Below are 18525 nucleotides of genomic sequence, written 5' to 3' on the forward strand. Positions count from 1 at the left end.
TACTTTGGCTCCTATGAGGTGAAATATATGATTGTAATCCTCTTTGATTCTAATGATAATTTTGCTAGTTTGAGCAAAATTAGCTTATATATTCTAATTTGCTATATTAAGTATACCAAAGTCTTAAAGTGTATCTACCAGTTTCTATAGGAGATGGGAGCTTCATTTAAATTTTGATTTTTAATAAAAATAGTCATTTTTTTTCAAAGCCTTCATTAACTAGACAAGTTTATTTTGAAACCTTCATTGGCTTTGAAGGACGTCATTCTTAAAGTCCTTCTATTTATTACTATCGTCTTGATATGTCAATTTAAAAAGATTAGAGTGTAATCTTACCTCAAGTCAATAAATTCTTATCAATATATTCTTTTAATGTAACTAATCTATTTTACAATAATCTATAGATCAATTTGAATGGTAGTCAAGGTCTTTCTTGCAAATCAATTGAACAATCATAGAGTTCATGCTCTAGAAGAATATCTGCATTTATCTTCTCAAAAATGTCCTAAAAATCTTGATTTTGGCTAAGAATATAATTTGATGTCTTTTCACAACTAAAAATAGACATGGCATATATTACAAATGATGATCTTTTTTTTATAGCATGCATAAAAGCTCTTATATCTACAAATAAGAATTTAAATATATTAGACTTATGTATTTTTACTTGACTAATGGAATTTTGGATCAAATTACAAGAAAAAATAAAATTAAAAGAAATTTAATCTATTTAAGGATTATATTTTTTTTAACCATAATAATCCTAAAATAATTAGGTTGAAAGAAGATCTTATCAAATTAAATATTGCTATGCTATTATGATCTTTAATTACTATATTTAAAAGAATAGTCTTACAAATAATATCTCTAAAATATACCAAACAATTATCTATGATTTCTATATATATAGAATTAATTTTTTTAACTAATAATATTTTTTATTTTTTGACAAAATCTTTATCTATAAAACAAGGCTAAAACTTTGTGATTTCATCTAACAAGGCTAAAACTTTGTGATTTCAATCTAAGAAGGCTAAAACTTTGTGATTTCAATCTAACAAGACTAAAACTTTGTGGTTTTTTGATCTTAAATAAACTTCTATTGTGAAACAAGATGAGATATCTAAAGAAAGAATAGGACCTTTATTAGAAATTACACAAGATTCTAGCCTCACGGTCTATATTATAATTGGAGAAACTTATTTTTTAATACACTATTCTCTTTAAAAACCATGCTTCTCATTTTTTGATTGTGTTGCTTCTTTAAATAATTTTGAGTAGTGTACTTGGATTCTCTACAATACAAGTGTAAATCTTTTTGATAATGACGAGTTTTATCTTTCTCAATAAGTAATTTAAAATATATCATGTTGATATGTGTAAGCTCTACCTTGAATAAGTAAGCTTCTGAAAACTTAGAAAGTGTCACTAAAGCTTGACTTATACTTCTCTAATCAAATATTTGTTCTTACCATCTTTTAAAGAATTGATTGTTGCATGCAATGGCTTATGTAATAAATAGCTCCAATAAATCTACTCTTAGAATTTATAAAGGTAATTTTTTCTCTTAACTCAAATTACAAAATGGCTTTAATTAAGAGTTTCTTGTAATTTGTGATAAAAAGAAAAAAAAGAATCAATATATTAAAAAATCCTATAATATTTTTATAATATTAATATCTACTTAAGACTATATTTTCTTATTTATTGTATTATTATAATAATAAAATTAATTTCAATCTATTAAAAATTATATTTTATATATAAGTAACTAAAAAAATATGAAATTCTCTTTCATGCTTCTTTTAACTACTAATTAATCATTGATAGGATTTTTATAAGTAATACATATAAATAAGAAGCCAATAAAGATTTTAGTCTCAATAACTAATCTTTAATACTTAATAATAAATAAAAGTATTAAAACAACTAACATAATTGCCTCCAAGACTTATTGAGACTCCATTTTTATAACCTTTCTTCTAATAAGACTTTTGTAACTTATAAAGATTTCAAAATTCTAATAAATACTTAAATAATAAAAAATATTCTTTAACATTAATATTTTATAATTAAATGACTCAAAATTATGTTTTTAATCAATCCACCAATTAAGATGCATTAGTAGAACTCACATATGGCGACCATCTAGGACTATTTATAAACATAGTGAAAACTCAATTGTTGTTTTTAATATAGTCTATAAAAAAATAAAAATATATACTATTATCTAATAGAAGAAATAAAATTTAAAAAGAAAATTACTAAGACATTGATCTAAGGATAGAAAAAAAAAAAAAAATTGGTTTAGATTCAATATATCTCCATATGTAGCAACTTTTTACTTAGTCACTAGCTCAATATTTGGTACTTCATATGTTTCTATTGAGATTTGAATTAGAGACTACATAATTATAAACTATATCTTTTTTTGGTATATGAAATAGAAGCCATTTTGCCTGTAGAATTTGAAGTTCCATCCTTATGCATTGCCATTGACAAAAGATTGGATACTTCACTAACAATAAAGATTACAAGGGCTTTCAATATTTCACTTCATAGTTGTATTTATTTGATTTATTTGTAAAACATAGAATCAACAAATAGATACAAAAAGTTGTATTTTATTTTTTATTTTTTATTTTGGAAATAGACAAAAAAATATATTACTATTTTATCATATAAGAAAAAAAATAATAATTAAAATTATTACAAAAAATATTTTAATAAATTATTTTAATAAATTACTTTATAATAAAATTATATTCAAAGTATCTTATGATAAAATTATAATTAAATTAATTTATTTTTGAGATTGGATTTAAATTTAGTTTAATATAATAATGATTTCAAGTTTAAATGGGATATTTTATTTAGAATACAAACATCATAATACTTATTATATGAAAATGATAGTATTTTTAAAATCTATAGAAATACTATTTGTATAAATTCAATTATTTTAAATTATTTTAGTTTTCACACTATATCATTGCACAATCAATACAAGTAAAATATTACTTACAATGTTAAAGGTTGTTTATTAAGTTTTCATGAGAAATAGGATAAATAATAATATTCCTATATTTTGCAATCTTGACCATATATATATATATATATATATATGCAAGTTTTAAAATTTTATAATCATTGAGAATGTTTGAAATGTCTAATCATAAAAGAATTATACTATTTTTAATTTAGAATGACGATTTTTTGGATAATGATCATTTTAATTTAATTTATTCCATTAAAAAAAACAAAATAAAAAACAAACAGACTTTTGTGTATTGAATCTCTTTCAATTATTATACAATCATCAAGGATCAATCATAACGGATTTTAATATAAACCAATTTCTATGAAATGAATCAATCTACATGCATTTCCCAACAACAATATTTTCAAACAACTCACAATATTAAGCAAATTACTAAACTTTCAATTTACTCAACACAGAACGAAACGAACCTCAACGAGGTGCATTGAACAGTCCGACGAAACTGCATTAAAGAGATCGCTCTCAACACCGAGTTGATACCCGCAACAAGCGCACAACTCAAGTATCAATCAGTCCAGACGGAACGCGTTCTCCACACAGAGTTTATACCCGCGAAAACGCACAACCCAAGTATCTACCAGCCCGGACGGAACGTGTTCGAGCAGGCAAAAAGTTTTCCAGAGCTGCCCGTCCCGCAAAGAAAAAGCAGAAAACCCTAGAAGGGGGGAGACAGGGAAGAAGAAGAAGACGACGAAGAGGAGGACGGGGTCGGTGGAGAAAAGGAAGCGTTGTGAGTGTGGAGTGTGGAGGGCATTTGTAGGGAGGGATCTCAACAGTCAGGGTCACTAGGGTTTCATCACAGACACACTCGCTTCTCTTTCCCTTGCTATCAATTGCGCAATCAATCTCCTGTAATTCGATCCGCTTTGCAGCGATGGGAGGTGGAGAGCAAGACGATGTGGTGAGTAGCTTCTTGGGGGTGACGGGGGCGACCGACGCGCAGGCGCGCTTCTTTCTTGAGAGCGCTAACTGGGAGCTGGACGCAGCTCTGATCTCGTTCTTTGAAGCGTCGGATGATGGGATGAGTGGCGGTGGACTCCCTGCGGTGGCGCGGACCGAGCGGGAGGAGGATGACGATGAGGAGATGAGCTTCCCATCGGCGCCGGTTCCAGCTCAAGCGCAGGATCAAGGGTTAGGTCAGGTGCCTGACGGATGGCCAGCTAGGTCGACGGGAGCGGGGGTGACGCAGGGGCAAGGGCGATTTCCTGGGAGTGGTCAGCCCAAGGGGAAGGAGAAGAAAAAAGGTAGCTCGTCGGGTCGGGGTGGAATTACGACTCTGTCCGATCTGGGTCGTCAAGCGGAGTCCGACGAGGATTCTGATGAAGGGCCGCAGGAGTATTACACGGGCGGTGAGAAAAGGTGAGAGATTGTAATTGGTATCTGGTTATATCCGAGTGTCTTCGACTCATCGTGATCTTGATTGACAATTGCATAAGGTGGATGATGCAGAAGTTTGAGGCATGACTCAAAAGATTTCTCCTTTCCGTTTTGGATACCAATTTGTGTCTGTAGTTATTTCTATCCCCATACCATAGGGTTTGCAGATATGAAGTTGTGATTACGTTATCGCCGCTGCTATTGAGAACCTCGCTTCTGTTTTAGTCCTCAGGTCTCTCTTGTCGTGTTTTCCCTTGTATTTTATTGAATATGCAGTAAGTCTTTGATTTTTTAGGCTTCGACATGCAATACGAAGTTGAAACAGTCAAGTGTTCGAAAAGTGCCAAGTGATCGGTTTGGTTATATTGCGCGTTTGCTCTGTTTTACAAAATGTCGGAAGAGCTTCTACGCCTGAACTAGCTCTCCTGTGCAAAAATGAATGTTTGGTGGGGTGTATGCAGTGGCATGATGGTGCAAGACCCCAGCAAACGAGGCCCTCGGGACGTGGATGCTATGTTTGATCGTGTGCGACGATTTGGTGCTCAAGAAGGGAGGGCCGAGCCACCGCAGCCACCTTCTTCTAGCAATAGATCAGGAGCCTTTGCAGGTTCTTCACGCACATTAAGTGGCGAGCCACGACAATCTGAACAACCCGCTCCAACAGCTTCTCCTGCACGGCCCGGAGCTCGTGCCCCACCAGAGCCAGTATTTCATACGATTACTTTCTGGAGAAATGGGTTCACTGTTGATGATGGACCTCTGAGGAGGCTTGATGATCCCGCTAATGAGCCGTTCTTAGATGTGAGGGACACTTTTCTGTTTGGTATGCAATACTTGGTTGTCCACGGTCGTAACCATTTCTGGTTGTCAAGATCGAAACTGAATGACCACGATTTCTCTGTGAAACTCCTTAGCATGACTTTTGGTTCTGTTATTGCGTTGACGTAGGCGATGAATCACTTTTTTCATGCATTAACTGGATTTTTTTCATACTAGATTTTTTTTATATAAAATTGCTTTTCTTCCTGGTGTTTGCAGAGCATCAATAAAGGGGAATGTCCTAAAGAATTGGAGCCTGCTGATCGTAGTACCCAAGTACATGTGAATCTTGTTAAGAAAGAAGAAGAGTGGGAGGTATTACCTGACATTTAATCTTTGATCTGGAAAGTGAAAGAATCTGGAGACCTCTTGAGTCCAATGATTGTTTTTGCTTGCAAATGCACTGAACACGTCACATATCCTTTTAAAGTTCGATAAATGGCATGGGCTTATCAGTCATTAATTGTAATTTGTTTGTACTGAGCTTCAGACTGTCTTCTTTCTCACTTACCATAGTTCCCTTGACGTTGTCATGTATGAATCTAATCTCAATTGAATTGTTTCAGGCTCCTCCGCAGCCGAAGTATGTTGCGTTTGGAGGTACAGGTCGTACTTTAGGAAGTTCTGCGCCCGCTCCCGTCTCCGAATCACTTGCAGCTTCGGCTGCCTCTGGTTTAGAAGCAGCCAATCAACCAATTCAAGGTTTAGTTGTGGACGAGTCCAAACCTTCAACTTCTATTCAGGTGCGTTTTCAACCACATTTCCCTCTGTCATTCAACCATATTTTTCTTTAGCAACCGTCGCTTAATCGGTGTATATGTTGCCTCAAGTGTGTTTGAGATGCTGTTCGAATCTACTTGTTTGTAAATATACAGGTTTTTCAATATGCTTTTTGATCACCTTTTGAGATCATGTTACATATGCTTACGTTAAAGATATACTGCAGCTTCGACTCTCGGATGGAACTCGTATGGTAGCTCGTTTCAACCACACACACACTATTGCGGATATTCGAGGCTTTATAGACGCTGCTAGACCAGGAAATGTCGGACCTTACTCTCTTCAAGCTATGGGCTTTCCTCCCAAGCCCTTGACGGACATGAAGCAATCCGTAGAGGCAGCTAGTCTGTTCAATGCTGTCGTCATTCAGAAGGCCTTGTAAATCCTCCTCTGAACTTCAAAAACGTGAATAAAAGTCGCTACCAGGATACATTCATTGTAATAGCAGAATCATTGTAGATCTGTTGAAATAATGGACAGAGTATTTTTGAGGTGCTAGCTTCTCAAATCTATTTTGCAGCTTCTCATTGGAGTTCAATTTTGAGCCAAATGAACTAATATCATGAAAATTGCAACTCTGTCTGCATTCCATGTATTTTGCTTTTTCACCTCTTGGGTGTGGTCCACATTTTCTTTCACGCACCACTTTTATCAATGCTCTAGAACGTGCATAGGTATATTTTTCTGGCAAGATTTGGAATCGCGGATTCAGCTTTTTGTTAGTCTAGTCACATGAAGTACGCTAACTGTTTCCCAGTAGTATATAGCGAGAGAAACTCATATTAGCTCCTGGCGTTAGCTCTCCTTCAGATGATCTGGGTTATCTCCTGTCAACGGAGGACTTCAAAGGTGATGAGAGTCCGATATCCTCAATGTCCTGTTCGAATGCTCTTGTTTGAAAGTTTAGCGAAGCATTCTCTCAGCTTTCATGAGATTCGGCGGAAGATATGGCAATCAGTGAAATGGAGTTGTAGCATGTGCACACAAACATGCGTGAACACGCAGGAGTGAACATGAAGAAACTTCAACAGAGATGGCACACCGCACTGGACCACTCAAAGCCCTAAAAGCTTTAGATTGAGGACATCTAGCAGGTGATGTTATGACCTTACAGGAACTGCATCTGGCTTGATTTGACCGGGCTCCCAGCTTCACCTCACTCGGGTCCGTGCTCTAAGCTGGGACCCCACGTCTGCTGCATTGATTCACTTCGTTACAGTCTCATGTAGTAATACTGTTTGGTGGGTGTTGCCCCTGGAGTGCTGCTTGCGAGTGCGTTTGTGTTTTAGGAAACTGTCTTAGTGCTCTTTGTTCTTAAGATTCCAGAACGAGTTGATGTGTCCACCGAAAACTTTCAACAATTATCTGACCATTTCAGCAAACTAGAGAAGCAGTTGTTCATCTCCATTGGCAAAGATTTCTTTAGGTGTCAATGTAGGTCATTGTTTTCTAGGGTTCATTGTTCAAGTGAGCTTCTTACTTGAATTCCACACTGATTCCAGTTGGGGAGCGAAATGAATAGCTTTCAGATTTGACCTCATGCATGATTTGCACCACAATCCCATTGCAACAGTCTCTTATTACTTGTTTAGATTGGCATGGACTTGGAAGGGTTATCGTGGAAGTTAGTGTTTCGGCATAAACCCATAAATATACATCGGCATGTTACAACACTTCAAAAGCTAAAGTTGGGGTTTTTTGATAAGTTTTTGGATAAGTCAAAGCAGTTTCAATAGTTTGAGTAATTTGGTTGTGGAAACAAATGGAGAATAACATTGAATTTAAGTAAAAAAATAAAATAAAATAAATACATATTTAAGTACATTTTTGCTCCTATAACTCAAATGTATGTATAATTATAAAAATACTATGTTATTTATCATTATAAATCTTTTCGAAGAAAGACTACATACATGAAATTTAAAATGTATAGATGTCTTTATCTTTTACAAACCAACATATTGGTAAGTTTCATAAAAAAGTCTACAATACATGAGTATTTATAATAAATACATGCTAAATTCTAGACAAACCTTTTAATTGTGTAGACATGGCATTACCTGGGATTAATTTAGATTGTAATAATAAGACAAGATGGATTTGGATAAAAATAGAAGAAAAAAGTGAAATTTTTTTAAATATAATTTTTTGGAGATCATCTACCTACAAAAGTTTTGAAAAATTAAAGAAATAAGAATTAGATGAGATAAGTTTAGAAAAGCATTTTTGAATCTTAACAAAGTTTTTCACAAATTTTTTTAATCTTTATTATGATAAAAATAAGTCACTAAAATTAAAATTTCAAAAATGGTTTCATTACAATTAATATCTTAAAGCTTAAAATGAAACAAGCAGTAAGAATATGGAATTTTTATTTCAAGTTATTTTGATCTGATTTTTAACTCCAGAGATTTGTTTCTTTTAAGCATAGGATTCATAATCAAAAAGAGAGAATTACAAAGATTTTCTTTCAGTTTTTATTGTTTAAACAAATATAGTGCAAGAAAAAAAAGAAAAAAAAGAATCAATGTATTAAAAAGATACATATAATAGAGATTTTATTCATTGAAAAAAACTAATATTGATTTTTTTTCTATATATATATATATTTATTTATTTATTTATATTTATAAGGAGAAAAAAATCATATTAAGTATTTTAGAATTAAAATATTATTCTTATTTATGAATTGGTGTGCTCAATTTGTAACATACATTTTTAAAATTTGGTCACAAGACTAAATACTATGGATAAAATCAAATAAAAAAAACATATAGACAATTTTTTTCTAAAAATTAAGCAATATGCACATGGCATCTTAGATATTGTAAATTTGGTTATCATAACACATTTAAATTTAGTAGAAAAATATGATAATTTTAAAATAAGAATTAATAGATTTTATATTTTAATAGAATTTACTAAAAATAAAAATAACTTTAAATTAATTTTATATACAAATATTGCTCAAATATTTTGGATACAAAAAATTTAATTATAAATAACTTTAGAATAAAAGAAAATCTTTTTAGAGTTTTATTACAAGTAAATCTATGTAACCACAATGTTTTGAAAAACCTATTATTCTGAAAGAAAAGAAAACATATACAAATACAATATGCAAAACAAGAAGAATAAGTTTGTGATTGGTATTATTATTAATTATTAATTTTTTAATATTTTAATCCAATTGTTTTACCCTTACTACTTATATCCCAGATTAAATAATTATTTTTTTATTTATAATGATTTCATTATGTTAAATAATCTTATCAATAAAAAAATTATATATTATCTATATTTTGAGATCATCATTGTACTATCATTTTTTGTTAGTATTTATTTTTCAACTTTCTAAAATTAAATATTAAGACTACACGATTATAACTAGAAATGTTACATGGGACTATCTACTTAATTACATTTTGAACTTGGTTGATTATGGTTTTCAATTATTTGCATATCTAAATTTATTTATTTATTTATTTATTTATTTATTTTTGTTGGTGGTTTAGTTGAGACAAATCAAAGATCACTCTTCTCAAATTTGGTTCTTTTTATTATTACTCCCACAAGATAACCTAACACACACTTCCTTACAAATAAGATTATGCAATTTTTTATTAGTTTAGAATAAAGTGTACATCCAGATGGTCTCCTCTTATGATTCTTTAATTTTCTGTATTAGATTGTATTTTGAATCCAAATAAAATTACAATAATGTATCCAAATTAATATAATGCATATATATAATTTTTATTAGAAGAAGATTTAAAATATATATATATATATATATATATATATATATATATATATATATATATTTACTTAATTGCATCTATAATTCTTATATTATTTTATATTATTTTAAATTTTCGAATTTTTTTTTATTATTTTTATTAAATCTAAAATTAAAAAATATAATTTCGAATTTTCTTTTTTTATTGCATATTTGGTAAAAAAGATAAATAAATTAATAAATAAATTATATTATCACCACCAAATTATAAAATATTATACTAATAATAATTAATTAATTAATAAAGAAATATTGGTTGAAAACATATAGATTGAAAAGAAGGTAGGCCAGGATGCTTTTTTCAATTAAATTAGAATATATTAATATATATATATATATATATATATATATAGTACTTGTGCAGCTTGTACTAGGATTTTAGTACGTCCAAGAACATTTTTTCTTGTGCTTCTTGTTGTAAATTTGATCTTATATATTCTATTGATTTTAATAGTATTGTAAATTTATTTAAATCCACAAATTTTATTTAGATAAATAAATAAAATAAAATAAGACACAATCTTTACTGTGAGTAATTTATTAATAGTAAAATTAGATTATTAAATATTTTTGTTCTTTTAGACCAAATGTAATTTGGTCTTACAATGTTTTTAGTCATAGATTTGAACTGCTAGCAATCTAATTGATAGTAGAAAGTCTTACATATCAGGCAATTTGTTTTAGTATTACATTATATATATATATATATATATATATATATAAGGTATAAAATGATTTAAATAAAAAATTATGTAATTTAATTTTCAAAAACTCATCATAAAAATCTTTTGATTAGATATAAAAAAAAATAAAGTTTATATCAGAACAAACTCAAATGTGAACCTACCTACAACATCTTTATCTTTAAATTAATATTTTTGGTATTTCCTGTCAAACATATTGAAGATGTAAGAATTCTCTAAGATAGTTTATCTAATCATAATAAGTTATAATAGATTATATATGTATTACTTTTCAAATTCTAAAATTAAAAATTAGTAATACTTAATAATAGATATGTTATTTGAAGTAGATAAATTTATTTAGTTTAAATACAACTTTTAAGAAATTAGAATTATGGTAATATGTATTTACATATTTATTTATATTTAATTAATTTTTTAAAAATAAAATTTTATCTTAATAATTTATAAAAGACTATTTTTATTTGAATTCACTACATTAAATATTACTAAATTACAAGTATTGTTTAGTTTAAGGTATTAATATAATATTGTACTACTTTATTCATATATAACTATAATACTTAGTTGTTTGTGGGTGGGAAGCAAAAATATCTTTATTAATATTTATTAATTATATTGAATTAATTAAATACTATTATAATTAAATAAATATATATTATTAATCAAATAATACTTTAATTAAATTAAATTTTATTAGATATAGAAATTTTAAAATTTTAATTAAATGATTGAAGTAAATATTAAGTTTAATATTTTTTAATTTAAAAGTAGTGAAAAATTCTTAGTGATATATGTATTAGAATAATTATATATTTATCTCAAGGATAATATTTTTTTATCTCTAAAGCATAAGTACCTTAAAGTATTAACATGTTAAAAGACTTGAAGTTGCATAAATGGATTATTTATATTCTACTACCATTATCAGACAAATATAAGCTATATAGGATAAATTAACTCAATTTTCTTGGTTTTTTATCCTACTTAATTCAAACTACTTGATGGATTTTATTTTTATTATTTTTAATTTTTTCCATGGATACCTCACAAGGCCTTTAAATCTTTCCCCAATTCTTTATAATGGCTTCTCAAAGTTGATCATACTTTGTCATAAAAATTAATTAATTAATTAATTAATTAAAATTTATAAAAGGTATATGAATACAAATAGTTTTTAATATATATATATATATATATATATATATATATATATATATATGGTGGAAATAGATGATTTTAAAAAATCTTAAAAAAAAGTACTAATTATTACAGTATATTTTATTTTGTCTATTAGAATAAAATAAAATAATTACATAATCAAAATAAAAATAAAAATAAAATTTAACTATAAATTTTATGATATTTAATATAAAAAAATATCTTCAAAATATTTTTAAAAGAAAAAAAATTGAATTTAAAAAAAATAACACAAAGTTTATAACTAATCTATTTTGATCATATTTGTGTCCTTTTATTTATAGATCTATTAAACTACAAGTTGTTTTGAAATTATAATTCAAAAAATATATATATATAATATATATAATATAGATTATAATATATATAATATAGATTATAATATATATAATATAGATTATAATATATATAATATAGATTAATATAGATATATATATATATAATATATATATATATTAAGTGCAAAGGATAGGATATTTCTAATGATACCATATAAAAATCTAAAAAAATAATAATAATTTTTTAATGGATAAAATAATAACTCTTAAATCACCTGTTTTATTTTTGGTTTAATTCTAAAGCAATATATATATATATATTGGCATACATATATATATATAATTGTAAAAACATCAAATATTAAAGGTAAAATCTAATACTTTGGTTATAATTATAAGGTATTTTTAGAAAAAGTTAAAAATTAAGGGCAAAGACAAATTAAAATAATTTTATATTATAGTTATATCTGTAAATTTATATTAAATTAAAAATTTATATTAAATTAATATTAAATTAAAAATTTATATTAAATTAATATTAAATTTAAAATTTTATATACGAAAAGCTAGAAAAAAATTGTAAATGTTTTGTTATAATAATCAAACCACAGCTTAATTAAAAACTTTTCTGATAATTCCAAAAATTAGGTTAAAAAATACAATAGTATATTTTAGTTCTAAATGAAGTGATTTTTTATATAATATTTTGTATATAACTAAATTCATTAGTGAGGTGTCAAAATTTATTAAAGTCAAAGTAAAATCAAATAATAAAAATGAAAAAAAAAAAAAAAAAACAAAACAAAACAAAACAAAACAAACTAACAAAGCTTATTAAAAAAATATTAAAATTTATTAAAAAAAAATTGTTTCAACTGGTTTAAGATCAAAGTTTGTGATTTTATTTGATAGAAATACAAGATTTAATATTAAAATTGATTTTTTGTGTTTATAATACATTGGTTAGTAGAAAGGTTTTAAGCTTATGGTTATTTATAAAAAATAATTAAAAGATTACAACAAAATATGAAATTTTCAAAAATACTTTTTAGATGTATACTTTATCTACAATAAAAATAAAACAAAAGACAACATTGTGAGTTAAATCTAAAATAAAAACATGTTCCTAAAAAACATATAATTATGGTATTAAAAACATTAATAGTAAAAATATTAGTATTAATATTTAAAATATTAATACTAAAAATATTAATTATTCTAATAGAAGTTGGTCATCTTCCCAAATGTTCAAACAACCTTTAATTTTGGCTAGTACCTTAAAAGAAGTTTCGCAACAACTTCTGATTTTGAACTTATCAGGGCTGGAGGTGTGGGTACCAGAATAGCATTTGCTCTTGTTAAGTGCAGCTCATCGTCTCAAAACCTAGTTTCAGGTCCACTTTGCAACTGCTTAATATGAGAATTAGCCATTGTTGGCCCATTCGAAAACAAAGAAAAAAAAAAAAAAAACTCATGTTTGCAACTGAAATGAAATACTAGTGATCTGGAAACTTGCAGCAGTTCCCATTTAGAGTTCAACTTCCTGAGAAACTTGCACCGAATTTCAATCTCATGCTAATCTACGAGAATTTGGCTAGTTTCTGAACAGATCACCGACACCATGCGGTGAGTTTTCAACAATTTTTGGGAAGAAACTCAACTCTTATTGGCATTGGACAAGTTAACATTTCGTAAAAAGGGAGCAGCTGCAGCTTCATCGTGAATTGCAGGTGTTTAGTATTGAGGTCCATGCTAGCCCTGTGCAAGATGTGTGATAAAACTTGGTGTCGTCTGATAAATGACACAAGATTAATATCTTTATCACTGAAGTTCGTACCTTACATCAAGGATAGAGTCTTCGACAAGAATGTACTCTCAACTAGGAATCACATAGGCGAGCATATTGTCGACGATATGCGTGGGTCAGGAAAAAAATTCTATAGTAGTGTCAAAGAAAAGAGAGCTTACTTGGTGGCTTCAGGTAAAGCGTTTCGATGTTTCAGTTCCATCTGTTCGACCTAATCATCTTAATCTTTGAATGCTTCAGTTCCCAAATTGTGAAAGTTTTTCACTTCCTTCTGCTATTTACACCAATTTCGATTTCAATAACTTTCCTAAGGCTTCTGTCATATTCTAACGTCTTTGTATTTGTACATGGAAGATGAGGGAAACCAGGAAATCGGTTAATAAGAAAGAGTTATCTTGTAGGAATCGGGTAGAGTTCAGTGTTTTTAGGCAAAGTTGAGGCGTCGATATCCCTCATGGACCCAGGCATGAACCATCTCTTCATCCTGTGATGCTTGCAGACTTGGCTACTCTATTCACCTCAGGGAGGATCTGTGAGGCAGTCTTCTACTGTAATTTCTTGTTTCGAAGTCTGCATAAGCTTGTCTTGTTGATGCCTGACATATAAAAGTGCTTATGGACATCAGGTTCTTCGTTAAAAGATATCGAGAACAATGTGGTTTTCGGTGATATCAGGGCAGTCCTCAGGTGACCATCGTTTTGTATGGGATCGTTCAACTGAGTTTCAGAATATTTCCTTGCGCTTAATTCGGACAGCACAGTGACTTCTGTTTCCTGTGTCTAAAGATAAGCCTGAGTTTCTAATTCGCAATAGATCAATCAACACGTTCGTAGTCATGTTTCTGCTTCAGTTCCTTAAAATATGCTGCAAATTTCGTCGATGATTTCTTCCTTTTGTCGGATGAGGACGTAGATGCAGGTGCGACATGGCCCATGGTCATGCGTTTGTAGTCTCTGGACTTGCACAAAGAGTGCGCAGCTTCTTAAGTAATAACTAATGAGAGTAAACCAATCACCTCAGAGGTAGTGAATCTGAATGTAGATGATCAAGAGTTTGCACCAGGACAGTTACTACGTTTGTATCCGAATGGTGTTTGTTTAGGATCTACTGTCATCACTGAGACGTCAGCTGGAGGTTAGACCTCGAACCTTTTTGCACAAGCTCCAAAACGAGCAACATACTTCTTATATTTGGGGCCAAAAGAACTCGAGACCAGGATTTTGCGATTCCTTCGGGGCAAGCTACTCAAGTAAGCCGGATCGGACAGTAAACTAAAGAGAAGCACTGGGAAATTGATTTGGAGAACGGAATTCAAAGTATCGAGTAGCGAAACCAGTGAATAATCTTAATGAAGCTCATGTAAGTCCAAGAGCAGAGCGAGAAAGCGAAAATGAATCAACCTGGCTATGGCTTTCTAGATCATGCACGATCCTTTCGCAATGTAGTTCAAATAGGTTCTGTGACTCAAGAAGAATGCGGGTTTCTCCACACACCTTGACAATGGCATTACTGTTTGCTGTACTTTGTACTTCACGCCACTACTGTCATGAACTGCACATGGATCATTCTGCCCCACTTGAAACTGCTTTTTAAGGCTCAGGTTTCCGATTTGGTCTGTCCCCTGAAATGGAATCAGTTAGAAACTGGGTACCATTCCGATGCATTGGCTGTGCGCCTGTAAGCATCAAATTTGCTTATTCCAACCATGAATCGTGTGTCGGCGTTCTTTCGCATTCTCATTTGCTTTGTTTAGCTTCCGGGAAACCTATTTTGGGTTGATCAATGGTGGAACGTACATACAACGTTAATATGACCTCAAAACATAGTCTTTATCTTTTTTTAATCTGTTTAAATTAAAATATCGTACTAACTTCTCACCATTGGGATCTGCTAATCACTACAGTGGTAAGAAAGTTGGATCAGAATCACGAGGTTTCTCTCCGAGAACTTCCTCACCATTACTTGAGAGTTTCTTAACACTAAAATAACACTTTTTTTTCTCTTTTGAAATTGGGGCACATTCAACTAACTTGCGATTCCACCACCTCGTTGCCATTACTGAGTTTCTATATATACTTTTCTGATTGGATGTAACTGCAGAATCCCATTTCTGGAAGTTTTCTTCTAAATAATCACAACTGATCGAAAACTTCAAAGCTTCAGAAACTTTCAACATATCTTTAGAAATAGATGTATTGTCTCAATAACTAAAAAAAAATTAAACCAAAAAAGGAAAATGGGATCTTATAGTTACTTTCGTGACGGTAAATTGAGGTTCCAAAGACTGGTAGAATTTCTTTCTATTATGTACATGGTGCTAATAGAAAATTTACATTAAAAGAAAACATTATTCTCACAACAAATATTAGACGCTTGAAGCTGCGCAGAAACTTGGATGATTGCTGGTGCAAGTGCAGAGCTGTGTTAGGATCAAAATGTTTTGAGGGTGTTTCTAAAGAACGAACGTCGTCGCCTCGTCAGGCGTGAACTCCAAATCCGCCATTAGCACTCAAATCGTGCACGAGCGCTGCGCATTAAATTGTTTTCTTTTCCTTCCTTTTTTAAAATTTTTTAGGATTATTTTTTCTAGTACCCAATGCAACGATATAGCAGGTAAATCTAAATTCAAGACCCTCTGGGTTACTGAGAGGGTCTGTTGCAGGACCCCCTGGCACTTAACCGTCATGGGCAAGGCGGCGTCATCGCAAAGGCGAACAGAGTAGACAAAGTCCAGCTCAAGACAAGACAAGCTTCCTGGAAACGGAGCAAAAAGGAAAAAAAGAGAAAAAAAAGAAGAAGAAAAAAAAAAAAAAAAAAAAAAAAAAAACCCGACAAAAGCTAGTGCATGGCAGAAAAGCATGCGCAGCCATGAGATAAAGCCATTGCATTACAATGGGGATGAGTCACACCAGCTTGCATGAGAAGTAGCCTTGAATTGCATATATCACCAGGATATAAGCGCAAGCTTTAGAAAGGCAGACAGACAGACAGAGAAAGAGAGAAAGGAGAAGAGAATGAGAGGAGAAAGGGGGAGAAAGCGTGGGCAGCGCTGCTGCTGCTAAGTTACTGCAAGGTCCAGCAAGCCAGCCAGCCATCACTCCTCCCACTGGCCTCCTTTTCATTGATGGACTTCCCGTCATGTCATACGCTTGTGGCCGCCTTCGTTCCCCCCGTGGCTAGAATGGAAAGCGACATCAAAGGCTGGGGATGGATCTAACATTCTGGCTGGCTCTGCCATTCTGGAATCTGTCTTTCTGCGCATCAGGGGTCTACACTGAAGCTTAAGGGCACTCCCCCCCCCCACTGGCCGGCGATGACATGACGTGCCACAGAGACAAGTTCGTCAGTGCAAATTAAGAGTTGAATTATCCAAAAGTGCGGTCAAATCAGTCTTGGTAGCGGAAAATCAGCTTTATTTGGCTTCTTACTCAATCACCTTGCTTTCGGAAAGCATGCGGCGAAACTGTGTGTCAGACGATGGGCTGGCTATTAGCGACCAGGCTTACGAAATCTAGCAATTGCCGCAATGACCACAGAGTACGGTCCATGTGGTGACCCTCGCTAATCATAGCTCAAATTTGGAACCTTAGAGTTAGGAGCCGTCCATTGGGATCTGCAAGTTTGCGCCTTCAGATCGTGCACTTGTGGATAGAAAAGCCACCGCTGGATGAGAGAACCCATCTGCGAGTTTCAAGGTTTGGAAACCGATCTTATCTGTGAGCGGTGCGTGTATTTTGTCAACGAGTAACTAGATTCTTACTGCGTATTTCTAGTCTTGGTTTTGCGTACATCCCCACTGTGGTTGGTATATTCTTCGTAGAAGAAGAATGGGAAAGTGAGTAGTAGTAACAACGGAGCTCCAATTCAGTGATCAATGGCATGACGTACCAGAGGTAACTATAATTGCTGGTTCTGTTTCCAGTACCTGAGAACAAAATCGGCGAATTGAATTGGCTCAACCAAAAGAGCAGCCCATGAGGCAATCTCACCATCTATATTTGGGTGCATGCTCAACCCTCAATTGCCTTTTGAAAAGTATGAGCAGCACTCTGTGGCAGTATTCCTAGCTCTTATTTCGGCTCTAAGGTCACCAGATCCAGTTTCTGCAGCTGACCAGAGATAACGGTCTATGAGGTAACTCACACTAGCGAGATTAAGCTCCAATTTGGAATGTGTAACTTGCAGACCAGACGTGCCGGAATACACTAAGGATTAAGTTTTCACCATCACTTCTCAACACCAGGGTATTTTGATGCTCGAGCCTTCTGAGCCTAAGAAATCCAACTACTAAAAATCGTTATCACTTCTAAAAGTCTTCAAAAAATGAATACTAAGGAATAGAAATTGGTTTTCATATCAAGAAGATATGAATATAAATTAAATAAATAAATAAAACCTTGCGAGTGTTGTCACAGGTGTTAATATTTCCCCAGGTACGAAGTAGTTCGTGGATAACGTGCACTGCACGTCACATGCACGCCTCCGCCCAGTGACAATTTAGGTTTCCGGCAATTCAATGCTCCAAGTACTTCGTACTCGCATAACCAAAAGCACATCCTGCAAAACCTTCATGCCACCGTGAACTTGATGGAAACCAATGAGTCCTCCTACTGTAACAGTCGTCGCGGCAATTGAGAGATCGACATCATTCAAAACCGATCTATACTCGAGGTTCTAGCACACAACTCCACATCATGAGC

At 31.7% G+C, this 18525-nt stretch overlaps 1 protein-coding gene across 1 annotated transcript; it reads left to right on the forward strand.

Annotated features, from left to right (window-relative positions):
* The first annotated feature begins 3740 nt into the window (after positions 1-3740).
* Positions 3741-6632, forward strand: LOC112287090 (plant UBX domain-containing protein 4). Its single transcript, XM_024529744.3, has 5 exons — positions 3741-4420; positions 4900-5239; positions 5477-5572; positions 5824-6000; positions 6204-6632. The coding sequence occupies exons 1-5, from the start codon at positions 3936-3938 to the stop codon at positions 6417-6419; spliced, it is 1314 nt and encodes a 437-aa protein (XP_024385512.1). The 5' UTR covers positions 3741-3935; the 3' UTR covers positions 6420-6632.
* Positions 6633-18525: the final 11893 nt, after the last annotated feature.

This window comes from Physcomitrium patens, chromosome 9 (genome assembly GCF_059467195.1).
Source record: "Physcomitrium patens ecotype Gransden chromosome 9, ASM5946719v1, whole genome shotgun sequence".
Taxonomy (NCBI): Eukaryota; Viridiplantae; Streptophyta; class Bryopsida; order Funariales; family Funariaceae; genus Physcomitrium; species Physcomitrium patens.

What these genes read in the sequence shown, in the direction of transcription:
- LOC112287090 (XM_024529744.3), top strand. Translation starts at nt 3,936, where the DNA reads ATGGGAGGTGGAGAGCAAGACGATGTGGTGAGTAGCTTCTTGGGGGTG. An exon ending in CTAATGAGCCGTTCTTAGAT is followed by an intron (nt 5,240 to 5,476) that starts GTGAGGGACACT and finishes TGGTGTTTGCAG; the next exon opens with AGCATCAATAAAGGGGAATG. An exon ending in AGAAAGAAGAAGAGTGGGAG is followed by an intron (nt 5,573 to 5,823) that starts GTATTACCTGAC and finishes GAATTGTTTCAG; the next exon opens with GCTCCTCCGCAGCCGAAGTA.